Source organism: Crocuta crocuta, unplaced genomic scaffold (assembly GCF_008692635.1).
Source record: "Crocuta crocuta isolate KB4526 unplaced genomic scaffold, BGI_CrCroc_1.0 scaffold282, whole genome shotgun sequence".
NCBI classification, from domain to species: domain Eukaryota; kingdom Metazoa; phylum Chordata; class Mammalia; order Carnivora; family Hyaenidae; genus Crocuta; species Crocuta crocuta.
This window is the reverse complement of record NW_027529174.1, coordinates 5,636,365-5,650,373: the sequence shown is the minus strand read 5'-3', so window position 1 is coordinate 5,650,373 and position 14,009 is coordinate 5,636,365. Positions and strand designations below refer to the sequence as shown.

Below are 14,009 nucleotides of genomic sequence, written 5' to 3'. Positions count from 1 at the left end.
GAAATTATTTAGATGCAACATAAACAAAATGGGTTATAAAAAGGACGTTATGCATCAGAACTACGAAGATGTAATAAGATATAGAAACATCAAGTTTCTTTTTCACCAAAGATTGAGAACAGAATTTCAAAACAAGCCTCTACAAATTACAATGGCCAAATGTATACACAGAATTTTTTTTTTTAAAGAAAATGGGATAGTTAACTCCCCCAAAGACAGTAAGCTTCCAGAAGGGGGTCTCTCCCTCTCTCAATTTACAAAAGAAACTCTAGCTTGATTTTTTAATGACTAGATGAACTACATATATAAATCTCTCCCTCTGTCCCCCATGTTTTATATTTTCAATAGTCTGTAGTCTGTCACTATGCTGTTTGGATGATTAAGCGCATGGAGTGAGTGAAATTTAACATGTAACTTTTAAACTTCGGTTTCATTCAAGGTCAATTTGCCTACCTTTTGAAGGGCACCTATATCCAGGAACGCATGACCATGAAGCGTAAAGGTGCCCCACTGCATGGAGGAGTGATTTGTTTTTATAATGTGCTTCTCAGACAATACCAGAACTTGAATTAATTTGTACAGTCAGGAAGGTATTTGTTTCTATATTCAAAGCTGCAGTCATTGTAAATACAACTGTACACCAAGTTAATGTAACAAATAGGAACAATCAAAAATATAGTCATCATTCACAGGCACATTACTTTGCAGTATTAGAGAAACATGATTGAAAAATACGGGGGCATAAGTTAGATTTTCATTGACCTGGTTCTAAGTTGAAGAGATTTGTGTATTAACTAATAGATTTGAGTTCAAAAAAGCTAGATAAGGATAATTTTAGGTCTTAAAGTGAAAGATGCTAATTTGTAAAGAAAAATGATATATGCTACATACAAACTTACATGCATTACGTAAGGAGCCACAGAGGACTCCAGAAAAACAACTGAAATTGAAAGCAATTCAGTAAGATGTCAGTCTTTAAATGGACACACTCAAGGCTAAGTATGAGGAAGCAGTTAGAGATACCGGGTGCGTGCGTGCAAGTGTGTGACAGTAGACAGGGAGAGGACAGTAGAAAAAAACAAAGTCCAACAGAAACTGAAGGGGCCATTCTTCTATGAAAGAAAGAAGTTAGAGCAATTAGAAGGCAAACGCGGAAGAAGGCATGTTTGATCAGATGTAGGAAGAAGACAACAGTGGCCATTTCCAAGGCATACCTTCTGGCTCTTCGGTAGTTTGCAAACAGTCCTCTATCTGGATCTAGCCAGGTGAGGACTTAGACTTGAGCCTCTGAGGCTCCACCCACCCGCCCTTGGAGCCTGCCTGCCCGCCCCCACGGCAAACCTTGGCCCTTTCACCATCCAGGCTCTGGCCTCTTGCCACACTGACGGCTCACGCATTCCCCTGGGTCACCGAGGGAGGAGCCACTAGAGAGAAGTTCTGAAATGCACACAGGGCGGGACTATCCAGACAGGAACTCTACAGCTTCGAACTATGAACTCCAGGATTCCAAGGAGATTACATACATGCCAATGTATTTGTTATCAAGCTATAGTTAAATCCGTCATGTTTGTATGAGTCAGCAGACGCCTGAACTTGAACCATTAAAAAATCAACAGCAAACAATGTACAGAATCTTTATTGTAAACAGAGATCGTTAATAGTTATTACAAACTGAATTAGCTGAAACTCAGGTTAGCAATCCAAAACAGACTTACCTGTGTATGGCATAATTTGAAGTCTTTGCCCCCTCAACACTTTTTAAAAGACTACTAAAATGATCAGCATTTCAATGGTTTCCTTTTTGTCAAGGTTAGCACCGTAACAGTCTCACCGTCGTAAAAAACATTCATTCAAAACTAGGTAGAACGTCCACCTTTCATCATTAAAACTATCACACAAAATTTGCTTTTTCAAATGCAAAAAGAATACAAGTAAGTTTAATTTTAAATCCTGCCAACCAGATCTAGGCAGTCACCGGTTGTGTCGTTTTGCATTTTCCTCTCGGCCCCTTGGCCGGTTTCTGAAGTACTTTGCTTTCACTTCATCTGTCCCTGTTGTCACCGAAACCTGTCTCCGCAGTACAGTGGTGAAACAAGCCTGGAACCACCCCCTCACGTGGGGGCCCGTCTTTGTCTCTCTACCCGGTCCGCTCGGCTGCCTGTCACATCAGTGCTCAGTGCAGGGGAGGTACAACCAGCAGAGAGCACAGAGCTAACATTTCGGTTTATAGGAAAATTCCATCTGGTGGTGAGAATGAGTAGCTAAAGCTGTGCCCATTATGCACGATAGAGCACAGGTAAAACGGACGGTTTGTTCTTGATTTCCTTTCCGGTGACTTTTCCAGTCTACGTCTCAATGAAAAGGCAAGGGTCACCTGCAAAATGTCCTAAAAATATGACACCTGTTGCCTTAACAATCACTTTTATAAAAACATTAAAATATCCTCTCATCAAAAGCACTTAATGGAGATGTATCAAAAACACAAGTATTTCTCAAAGAGGAATAAAAATAGATTGTTTCATGAATTATAGTCAATAAATAATACTACGTAACGTAGTGTTTGTGGTTTTTGTAAAAATATTTAAAGAAACTTTCAAAACCTAAACAAAACTGTCAAGAATATAAAATGAAAAATACACTGAGCATCTGAATGAAAATTCCAATAGATTTTTCTGAGTATCACTCAAATATTAAATGACACTGAATATATTCAAATAAGATTTGAATATCATAACAGTAACACTCAGGTCATAAAGTTCAATTGTTTCCCTTCATTTAAAAACTGCACTCGGTATTACATAGTAAGTCAATCTATCTTACATACTTTAATGACTAGTCATAATCTCTAAGGCATTTGGTTGTCCTACGGGAGAGAACTGGATTATACTGAATGCAAATTGTTTTTTGTATTGATTTTCTTGTCTACGTAGTTCAAAGCAACCATGACCGAATACTGTTGTACTTGAATGCAGAGTGGGGGTTCTGCTTCACCTCTACTGCTTATTTTACAGCAAACTGTTTTGAAAGCTCTGTCCCTGATGTTGTGTGTGCGATGAATACCAGAGAGTTCCTTTTAAGTCAAATATAACATACCTTAAGAATCAACTGGCTTGAGGGTTGCAGATCATTACAATGGGATTGTAATAATGAGTAGAGATCAAGTCTCATACTTACTCAAAAATTAGTTAAAAGTTATTTCCTGTATCAGCACCCTTTACTCCAGTGCCCCCCAACTTTGTTCAAGGCCCGGTGCACACTGTCAAGGGTACTACTTGTATGGCACGCTGGGGTAAGCTTCCCAGCCATCCCAGCCACCAGGGCTTGCCTGGGTCCGCGGCCTCTCCCAGTTCACTGCACTGCCCTGAGGGCGGAGGGTCTAAGTATCTTAGCAACCCTTTTCCCCAATTCAGGGACCCCAAAATGTCAAGGCTTAGGACACTGGGGTAATCCATCCCTATGCTAACCTGATTTCTCTATAGTACAACGTTTTGTAATTGGCTTAAGCGAGTTTAAAACCTGATAGCTGTTTGGCCATTTTATTTCTTTTTAAGCCAGAGTAAGCATGACTGTTTTGTTGATTCTTATCTGCTTAGGTTAAGTTTGAGTTAGTCTTCATTCATTTTTCTAGAGTTTTAAATAATTAAGACTTCAGTGCAGATAGTGAAAAGAACACAGGAGTTGGAAGCAGGCGCATTTAGGTTTGAATCACATATGAATTCCAATCCCAACCCTGTTCTTTCCTATGTGACATTTCTTAAATGTTCTGATCCTCAGTTTCCTAATCGGTAAAACTGGAAGGGTAACACTTACATGCAGAGCTGTGGTGAAAATTAGAGATTTCACACACATGATGCCGGGGACAGTGCCGCGGATGTGTAAGATGTGCAGCAGATGACAGCTAGCATCGTTTGCTAGTTAAAGCTGAGGTGGTGTTTCAATTTCTACCACACTGTGAACACGTCATACTTATCAATATTTAACAAGTAAACATTCTATTACAGAGTATTCTCATCCTAGAGCAAAACTAAGGAACCACAGTTTCATGCCAGGTCACATGTGTGAAGTTCTTTAATGACTTCACTCGCATGGAGAAGACAGCTGAAAATTAATGCACCAAAAATCTGTCTTTTCTCTTGAAGCCAAAAGACAGAGCATGTAACATTTATGAACAGTGTCCCTTTCAAACACCTTAAGTGGGTGTATCTCCATTAGTTACCAACAGCTTACTTATAGTGAGTAGTCTAAACAGTTGATTCAGCCCTTTATCCTTTAGACAAGGAACAGTGGATTTTTAAAAACACTGCTTTAGAGATCAACTTTGCTTTTATTCACTTCTGATAATTATTTCAGAGACTGTCATTTGAAGATCAGTGCAACTTAATGAAATGTGTTAATATTTAGGCTCTCCGAGAATCTTTTCAATATGGAGGTCATATGATAGATACAGTAGTGCTCTGACATAAAATAAGAGTTACCGCAAATTCTCTGAAAACGTGATTTGCATGCACAGTCTTAAAAAAACGTCAAGTCAAGATATGAACATATTGGTGGCCTCTCGGGTTCCTCTAGTGAGTGTTTCCACAGGGATTGTCTGAGATCTGGCAGCCCATGTTCTGGCCTGTTACTTGTACTTTGAAGAGAGTTCCGTCCGCACACATACAGAGCTTGTAGCGCACCCAGTCGCCAGAACCGAACTGGTCTCCACTGGAGGAACTAGGTAGGCGAGTTGTGCTAACCATCACAGTCCCATTTAGGATGATGCTGTTCTCCTAGGAGGAGAATCATAATACGATTTGTTTACCTCCACAAGTAGTGACAGAACAAAGTTAATAAACAAAACTTAGAATATTAACAGGAAAAACAGGTAGTAAGAAACAGTAAAGTCGTGACCAAAACAACAACAAGGAAAACAAAACCAATGTCAAGATTCAACTAGTGGCCTCTTAGTAATAGTTCATAATGTAGATCAATGTGGTTATAGCACTTTCTTAAAATTATGTCCAAACTCCTAAGTGTACGAGACTGATACTGATAAAGCCTCAGATCATTTTCATTTGTTACTTCCTAAGAGACTTTTTACAAAGTTACTGATGATTGGCATGTTCTGATGATTAGGAGAAAAAGACTTGTTTTTCTCTTACAGAAAATTAATTTTGATTTCTCACGTTTTTGCAATGCCACAAATGAAGATTCGAACCAGATAATTTTGAAGACCGGGCACTCAAAGAAAATTGCCCGGAGGTTTGCTTCTTCAGGCCCACTGTTTCAGGAACATGTAGCCCTTTTCTTTTGGGGACCTCCTAAGCCTCTCCCTCCCGTCTTCCCTTTTCTTCTTTTCATTCGCTCAGCACATAATTATTAAATGTCTCCTATGGCATATGGAATAGATACCATTCTAGGTGCTTATACAGCAGTCAAGAGACAGGCGAGCCCAAGTTCTCATACCGTTGACACTTTAATGCGGGAGGGGCAGACAATAAATACATGAACAGGTAAAAGAAATAAAACATCAGTGGAGAAAAATAACTCAAGGTAAGCAGAGACAGAGAGTGACCGGGCGGGGGCTGTGTTTGCATAGGGTGGTCAGGAAAGGTCTCTCTGATAAGGTCACAGTGCCGTGGAAACTGGGTGATACGAGGGAGAAAGCCAGGCGGGCAGCTGGGGAAGGGCACTTCAGGCAGAGGAAGCAACACATGCACAGGCCCCGGTGTGAGGCTGTGCTTGGTGTTCGAGGGACAGGTGGAAGCCAGGGTGGCTAAAGCAGAGAGCACAGGGAGTCGACTGGTAGAAGAAGAGTCAAGGAAATAAGCAGGAGCCAGACATGTTAGGAAAGGGAATGGACTTTGGGTTTTACCCTGAATTATACAGGAAGCTTTTGGAGGGCTCTGAAAACGGAAGTGATGTGACCTCTGAGAAAGGGTCCTCCTGGCACTATACAGAGAACTGACCACAGGGCAGAAGTGGAAGCAGCCAATAGCGCAGCAGGAAGCAGGGGTGGTTTATACCATGAGGGGTGTTGTTGCTGGTGGTTGTAGTAGTGGAGGCGGTGAGAAGCAGCCAGACTCTATCTTTTGGAGGTAGAGCCAGGCGGCTTCGCTGATGGACTAATGGGCACCGTTTAACAAGATGGGGACACTGAAAGACAGGCATGTTTGGGGAAGGGTGGAGGATATGAAGACTTCAGACCTGGTGAATCTGAGATGCCTATGATGTACTGGAGTGGAGAGGTAAGAAGGCAGCTGGTGGGTGTGTGAGTCTTAGTTCAGAGGAGAGATTAAAGCAGGAGTTCCAGAGGTGAGAGTCATCAGGTTATGGAAGGTATTTAAAGCAGTAAGACAAAGTTGGTTATGAAGTAATGGAAATGGCTAACTGACTAGTGATAGTATGCACATGGTATAAATATAATCCATGTGATGAATTTTGAAATTTTGTTCCAATGTCGCCATCTTGTGGACATTTAATTTATTTTCCTTTAACTACTAAAGCAGTTACTTCTTTAAAAGCAGTTTGATAAGTCTTTTTTTTTTAATAAACTTCTTTCTTTTTAATAATTAGCTATATACTCAAAAACTAACCACTGATGTTAACTGAATTATAAAGCTAATTATCTTTTCAATCCTGGCTTGTCTTTCTTTCACTGTGGAGAAACTGATATATGTCTATGCGTGTTTCAAAGTATTTTAGTATCTCTCATACTAACAACAGTTAGAATTTTCAGACAGGACACACGAAAAGATTCAGGTAATATGCTAATGGCTATATACATCTCTCTCACACTTCTTGCTTCTTTGAGTTTCCAGTGCTGTGAACAACAGCCCCTTCCACACTACTCTCTTAGAGGAATGGCTTCTTACTACAATACATGCAAATACTCAGTATCGCTATTGAGTTTCTGGCAAGAAACACATTTTATGTTCATCTTTATTGTTTAGAAATTGGAATACGTGCTTTAGGGGAGAAAAGCTATTTATGAAAATGGAAGAACTTAATTTTCCAAAGCTTATTTTTTCTAGAACTATGAAATTAAATGTAAATAAAAGGAAAGAATTACAAGTCCTTAGGTTCAAGCTCACTTTTGTCTTATTCTATGCTTAGTAAAATAATTTTAATTAATTTTAGTTAAGTTGCATATAGCAGGTGGGCAAAGACATCTGAATAAATACGCTTTGACCAGAATCGTGAGCAGGTAAACCATTTTTGAACTTCTGGCTCCCTTATGAGATATGTTACTTACTGAAGTTCAGGTATAATCTGTGAAGCACAAAATTTCGATAGCTATAATAAAGGCAAAATCTTTTCCTTTACAGTTAATAATACATGGGTGAGTAAAATACATTTTGTCCATGTGCTAATTGATTTTCACATCACTGGATATAAAACTCATGAAAGGATGTGAAAAATCTTTAACTAAAAAGTAAAAACCCAACAACTTCAGGGAATGGACACTTTGAGAATTCCTACTTTTGAGAATTCTTTCAGAATTTAAAAAATTTATTTATTTTTGCCTCTTAAACTAATACAGGTATTAAATGTAAAAATTTTTTTTTAGAAAACAATAGGCAGGCAGAAAGAAAAATAAAATTAAAATGATCTGTTAGCCTGCTACCCATAGACAGCCACTGCTGACATTCTGGCAGGCCTTTCCAGGTGTTTATAAATGCATATATGTTTTGAAAAATAAAAATGAGATACTTCACAAATTGTAACTTTCTTTCACTTCAAAGTTCAATTTGAACATCTTTCCATATCAAAAAATATAGAACTGCATTACTGTTTTTACTAATTGTATACCGTTCCACATATGGACTCATGTACCCAAGAATCTAACAATTCTCTAAAACTCTTAAGGAATACTCACTGCCTTTAACTCCATATTACCACCCATGTGAAATTCAATGGTTTTGCCCATAATGAATACACCTTCATTTCCACGCACAATAGCACGACCATCAACTTTTATATTTAAGTCACTGGTAGCATTGCTTGTAATCTGAAAATTAAAAAAAGAAAGCAATAAGAAGCATTTCTAAATTAAGGTGATAGTTAGTATCAGACACAGAGGGACTGGAGTTTCAACCATGGACTAAGAAAGGCCAGTGTTTGTGATCAAGTGTTATAGGTGCTGAGGCAGAGAGACATGACTTGATAATGATGACAAATGTGGAACAAATCAGCCCTTCCCGCCATTCCAGAATTTATCTTTGCACATCACTATAAAACAGCAAAACTCCCCTCCCACTTTGTACATTTAGACAGTGATTCTCTTCCATTAAGAAAGCAAACAAAAGAAATCATACCCTTTCAGTAGATGCTTTTTGAACATTCAAACTTTTCACTCCACTTGGCAAGTGAAACTCATGAGTTTCATAGTCTGTGCTGAATAAGATATTCTGAGTCCTCGGGTCAAAAAACTGCATACCAATGTCACTCGTTATAGAAGTTTTGTTCTTTTCTACACTGAGCTTCGTCGTCCCTTGCTGAAAAACAATCTTCAGAAGAACACTTTATCATGAGTATGATTTCAAAGGAGACTGCATCCACAATTCATCAAGAACATTATCAAAAACACTTTATAAAAAGAACCTAACTGCAAATAATTTTAACTGCATCTGTCGGTCCCCTCCCTGTCCACTTGGGAAAAGAGGTCTTTAGAATGAGGGCTTCTATGCTCATTTGCTGACACTGCTCTGCACAAATCATGGGTCACCGGGCATAGCGACCTAGGCCTAAGATGGGCAGGGGGTGGTAAGAACACCTCCGTGAGGTTCTGTTCCATCGAAAACTCGTGTTATAGCAGCCACTAGGCATGGGCTGCCTATATTCTCTTCCAGCCTCCCAGGAAGTGGAGGGTATTCCGACCTGGGAAAGTGCTTCGTTTGCTGGTTACCTCATGTGGAAGAGAGAGTACACTCTGTGTTCTCGTGGTAATTAATCTACCACAGAAAAGGCTACCATGTTAAGATATTAAGAAAGCATGTTACACTAATAGATTCTAAGACCAACAATATCATTAAATATGCATATGGATAGTCTCTCAAGGAAAATTCCATTTCCAGTAATCAACATTGGGTTTTTTATAAAGAATTTTTCTCTAATGTCCCTTAACCGATGTGATAACTTACAGGCTGGTTGTTGCCAGTAATGACCAAATTTTCATTTCGCCTTCCTCCTACTGTGCTCTTGTAAAGAGGATGTATAACTCCCATGTCAGATACTTGCTTAAACCGCAGCAGGCCACTTTCATGGAACTCCATGCTGTCACAGCCATTCGGTCCGATGCGGATCACCGCCCAGATAACAAGCGTTATCTAAGAAAGGAAACAGGCCCCCCGTTAATAGGTCATGTACATGTAACATTAACTAGAAAACAGAAAAGATAATTGCAAAAATGTCTCATCAGTGATACGAACACATTAATTGGCTTTCCACTTATCAACTTATCAACGAAACCAACTTTATTTTTATCAAGGGAAACAGCTAAGAGTCAAAAAAAAAAAGTGCTAAAAAAGGTTTTTTATTGCTTCTGCTCCCTCCACATCTCGTCCAGGGACAACCATTTTCAACAATTTTAGGTATTTCATCTAAAATTTATTCCATATTTCTAAGTAATAGGAACACGTTATTTCTTTCCTCATCAATTTTAGGCTTTATTTATTAATTTCCTACTTTGCCAGATGAGAATTTATCTTGTATCTTCTCCCCCAACTCCAATCTCAAGTTTTTGCTAGATCCATATTGGGAATTCTCAGTATTACGAGCACGTAAGCATTTTTCATTCCTAAGCCAAATACTGTAACTAAGAGAGAGCACTTCCTTTCTTGTACGCTGCGGCTCCTGGAGTTTCACAGTTGTCTNTGCGAGATCATGACCTAAGCGAAAGTCGGACGCTTAACCGACTAAGCCACCCAGGCGCCCCACAGTTGTCTTTCTTTAGTGTCGGACCAGGTTTGCTGAGTTTCTTTGAAAGCCTGACTGAATCTTTTCAGAGCCTCTGATGTTTCTATAAAATGTCACTCAGTAAAATGTTCTGAAAGCCCAAACCTCTCAGTTTATTCTACTGGTTCTAGTTTTCTGTCTCAGGAAATCTTGCTGGAACTCGCATCTCCTTGCTCCAGTCTGGACTGTTACCCCTGGGTCTGTTACACAACTGTAACTGTGCATTTTTCCTTCACTTCCGTACTGGAACCTCCTTCTGTCTTTCTCCGATGCTAGATCCCCAGTTTCCTGTATCCTTTTATTCAGCTTTCTGAGAGTTAGTGACTTCTTTGGGTGAGCACCTCCTCCAGTGGCCTCCTTAGAAAGAGTCTATGTGAAGTAAGATTTGAGACTGTACATGGTTAAAAAATACCTCTACAAGCCCTCACCTTTGATTGATAGTCTAGCTTGATACAAACATTTCTAGGTTTGGTGTTATTTTCTCTCTGAATTTTGAAGGCCCTGCTTTCTGGTTTCCAGGGCTGCATCTGAGAGGTCCAATGCCTCTGATTTTGGATTCTTCCTACATAATCTGTTCTTATTTTTCCTGTGGAATATTTGAGGATCTTCTCTTTATCCCTGGTTTTATTAAGTGTTATAGTAATGGTCTTGGTGTGAGTCTTCCTTATGCAGAACACTGGACCCAGAATGGTGGTTTTCAAGCTGTTCTAAGAAATTTTCTTGGTTCATTTATTTGATAACTTTCTCCTCAGTGTTCTTTCTTCTCGCTTTCTGAAACTCCTATTAACAGAATGTTACACTTCCTCGATTGATTCTTTAATTTTCTTAAACTTTCTGGAAAGGTTCCTTTTCTTTATCTACCAATCTCTCTCCTTCTCTCTCCATCCACCCATCCTTCCATCCCTGCATATTTCTCAAGTTCTTCCTTATTCTTTAATCACTCCTTTTTCATGGCATGTTCTTCTTATTCCATGGATGCAATATACTCTTGTTTCTCTGAAGACACGGAGTTTAGTTTTTTTAGGTTTTCTGTCATTCATCACATTTTCTCTATCTCCCTGAATTCCTATTTTCTCTATGGTTTGGGTGTTTTTAGTTTTCATCATTTTTCAGTTCTGGGAGCTTTCCAAAAAATCTATTGATCCCTGGTGGCTCAGTGTTCATATTTAGCAGTGAGGTTTAAGTAAGTGCATAGAAAGTTCTCTGTCTGGGGCGGGCCTGTGGTAGACAGGCGAGATAGACGAGATGAGGTGGCTTTTTCACTGGGACCTGCCAAGTGTCGGTATCTACAGGTCTTTTCTCCGGATGCTTCAGTTTCTCCAGGGAAGGCGGTTTCATCTCGTGCCTGGTGCCAGGGAGCTGGAGACAGAGGACCGGGGTAGTAGACAGAGGGAGTCGGGAAGCAGTCTCCGCGCTCAGGAGTCAGACTTCCTTGCTTCCGGGACGGAAAACCATCCCTACCCTCTTCTGCACAACAGTGTCCTCAGGCAGGAAGAGTCGCATCCCTTCCATGAAATACCATGTGAGGATAGGAGGCAATAGTGGCCTAACAGCTGGCTGAAAGGGGCGGGGGGAGGCGAGGGATCTCACGGCTCCTTCTACAGCTTTTCAAACAAGTTGTTTTCAAACAAACAACTTCTCAAACAAGTTCCTGCCTCACTCCTGCTTTTTAAGGTACTTGTATTTCCAGTTCCTGGGGCAATCGCGACCATTCTGCAAGGCACTTACACGGACACACCCTGCAGCCCCCTCCTCAACACACAAGCAGTTTCTCTTCTTTGATAAGTAATTTGTTGTTTCTCCTCCTACTTTTTTTGTCTTTATGTATTATGGTTTAGGATTTCAGTTGCCTCTTGCTTTCTTTCCAGGTATTTCTGTTTCTTGGCATTGTCGTCTTAGGATGAGCTTTTTAAAAGGGATGGGAATAAAAAAAAAGTGTTTCCTCTGCCATCTTAATCGGGAGTTTCTAATAAAATAAATGTATAAGATAAAATAATTTCAGAATATGTGCTCTTAATAGAGGTATTTATAATACCAGCTCTTTTCAGTGTAAGGGAAGTTTTAGACACAAATGGTTTGGATACACACAGAAGAGAACAGGCTGGCTTAAAAGTACTGGAAGTAAAAAATAAAGTAAATGCACTGACTTTAGAACTGCTATAGGCCATGTTCATGACCAGTGGCTTAGGGATACCAAAAACCACCCTCTGAAAATGTCATCTACACACATGCCAGAGGGTTTCAAGTTTAACCCTTAGGTAGTTACAACCTTGGATTAAGTCTTCTTTAAAAAAGCCAGGTTTTGGGAAAAAGGTGACATAGTAGGTCGTCAGCACCTTAGCATAAACTGGCCTACCACATCCTTTCATTGTTCGACAACAGACTTAAGACTATAAAACATAACCCTTGGCTGTCAAACAAGGGTTTACAATTTTAAAATCTAGCTGAGGAGGTAAGACTTCATGTCGGAAAAGCTGAATGAAATCAGAAAGGATTATTATTTTTTTAGGAGAGATGAAGGCAGTAAATTCATGGTAGCAAAGGTCTCTTCTACCGAGTTGACTTTACGCTTTCAAAAGTTAGGTCCTTTAAAATACTCCATGAACATTTTTTTCTAAATAAAATTCATCATGGCAATATTAGCATACTAGGTAACATTTATGACAACTCAAGTTGACAACTTGACAACTTCTTACAACTTCTTGTAAGAAGAGGTACAAACTTAAAGTTATAAAATAAGTCACAGAGACGAGAAGTACAGTCAATAACACTGTAGTACCGTTGTAAGGTGACAGATGGTGACCACACATACGATGAGCCCTGAGTAATGTACGGAACTGCCAAACCCCATGTTGTACATCTGATCCTAATAAAACACTGTGAGCTAACTACACTTCGGTAATAAATAAAAAATGAAAAGGCCAGTGGGTCTTTCCTAAAAGTATTTAAAAGATGCAATCTCCTGCTGACTTTCAAAGTCATATGTCAGAAGAAGAAACATCTGATAAAATGAGCTCTTTGTTGTGAAGTCGGGAAGACGGGATTCTGTAATATATTTTGGAGAGCAAGCAGACCAGGGGCTCTCTGTACAAATGATAAAGGTAACGGGGCATCTAAAAAAACCCCTAAGAGATAAAACATGTATAGAGAAGCAGAAAGTAAGAGGGCTTCAACAAGAAATTATACAAAGTCCATTATTTCGCTGGAAAGTTCCCCATGGTAATTAAGACAAGACAATTCCGCGGCATATACTTACAATTAAATTGATGACGGCCAGGATGAACAAGAGGATGATGACACAGATGGCTAAATTGCCCTTTCTCCCTCTCAGGCCCGTTTTGTGGAGGCGATCTTCATCAATTGGAATATATCCGGCTTTAAAATTACTGTTGTGCTCCTTATTAACGTTCCTCCTCTCGACAGCCTTCTCACGCATGGACTTCTTTACGGGACCATTGGAACTTTGCTGGAAACAAAATAACAACACAATGGAAGGGCCGTACCCGCTCCCTTCAACGACGCACTGACGTATAAAGTGTAGCTTCCTACCTAAAGAAAGCCGAACTGGTTAGTGATATGGTTTCCATAAATAAACTTTAAGGTGTTGAGTTGCAGGCTCCAACTCAGGACACTACTTTGCTTAGAGGGCTAGTAAAGAAGAACCATTAGTGTGACTACTTGATAACACACTTCTGAATAGTCCTATTGTCACTAAAGCACACAGCTAGCTCATCTGGGGGAAGAGGTGACACACACATTCCACAGTGGGTAATTTTTTTTTTAAATTAATGACTTACAATGATTTGTTTCATTATATATATTTTTTCACTTACAGGAAAAGAATTTGGAAAGTCTGACACACTTTGCTATTTATGACCCCAAATGGCTAAAGATATTATGTTAGATCAATAGTTTTCAAAGTATGCAGGGGTGGTGGCCTGGAGGAGCCCCTTGAACTCTTTCAGGAACCTGGGGGGTAAAAACTATTTTCAAAATAACACCAAGATGTTTTTACTCTCCTTCTTTCATGAATGTTCAGTGGAGCTTTCCAGAGGCTCAACGATATGTGATGA

General features: G+C 39.6%; 1 protein-coding gene across 1 annotated transcript; it reads right to left on the bottom strand.

The window, feature by feature from the left end:
• Nucleotides 1–1,620: 1,620 nt before the first annotated feature.
• On the bottom strand, nt 1,621–13,399 carry SGCB (sarcoglycan beta). Its single transcript, XM_077757787.1, has 5 exons — nt 13,193–13,399; nt 9,123–9,308; nt 8,298–8,489; nt 7,859–7,990; nt 1,621–4,769 (listed from the first exon to the last, which is right to left on the bottom strand). The coding sequence occupies exons 1-5, from the start codon at nt 13,370–13,372 to the stop codon at nt 4,566–4,568; spliced, it is 894 nt and encodes a 297-aa protein (XP_077613913.1). The 5' UTR covers nt 13,373–13,399; the 3' UTR covers nt 1,621–4,565.
• Between the last annotated feature and the right edge of the window lie 610 nt (nt 13,400–14,009).

Coding starts and splice junctions, on each gene's coding strand:
- SGCB (XM_077757787.1), bottom strand. CDS start 13,372: ATGCGTGAGAAGGCTGTCGAGAGGAGGAACGTTAATAAGGAGCACAAC. Junction 9,309..13,192: donor TGGCCGTCATCAATTTAATT/GTAAGTATATGC, acceptor TTCCTTTCTTAG/ATAACGCTTGTTATCTGGGC. Junction 8,490..9,122: donor TTACTGGCAACAACCAGCCT/GTAAGTTATCAC, acceptor GTTCTTCTGAAG/ATTGTTTTTCAGCAAGGGAC.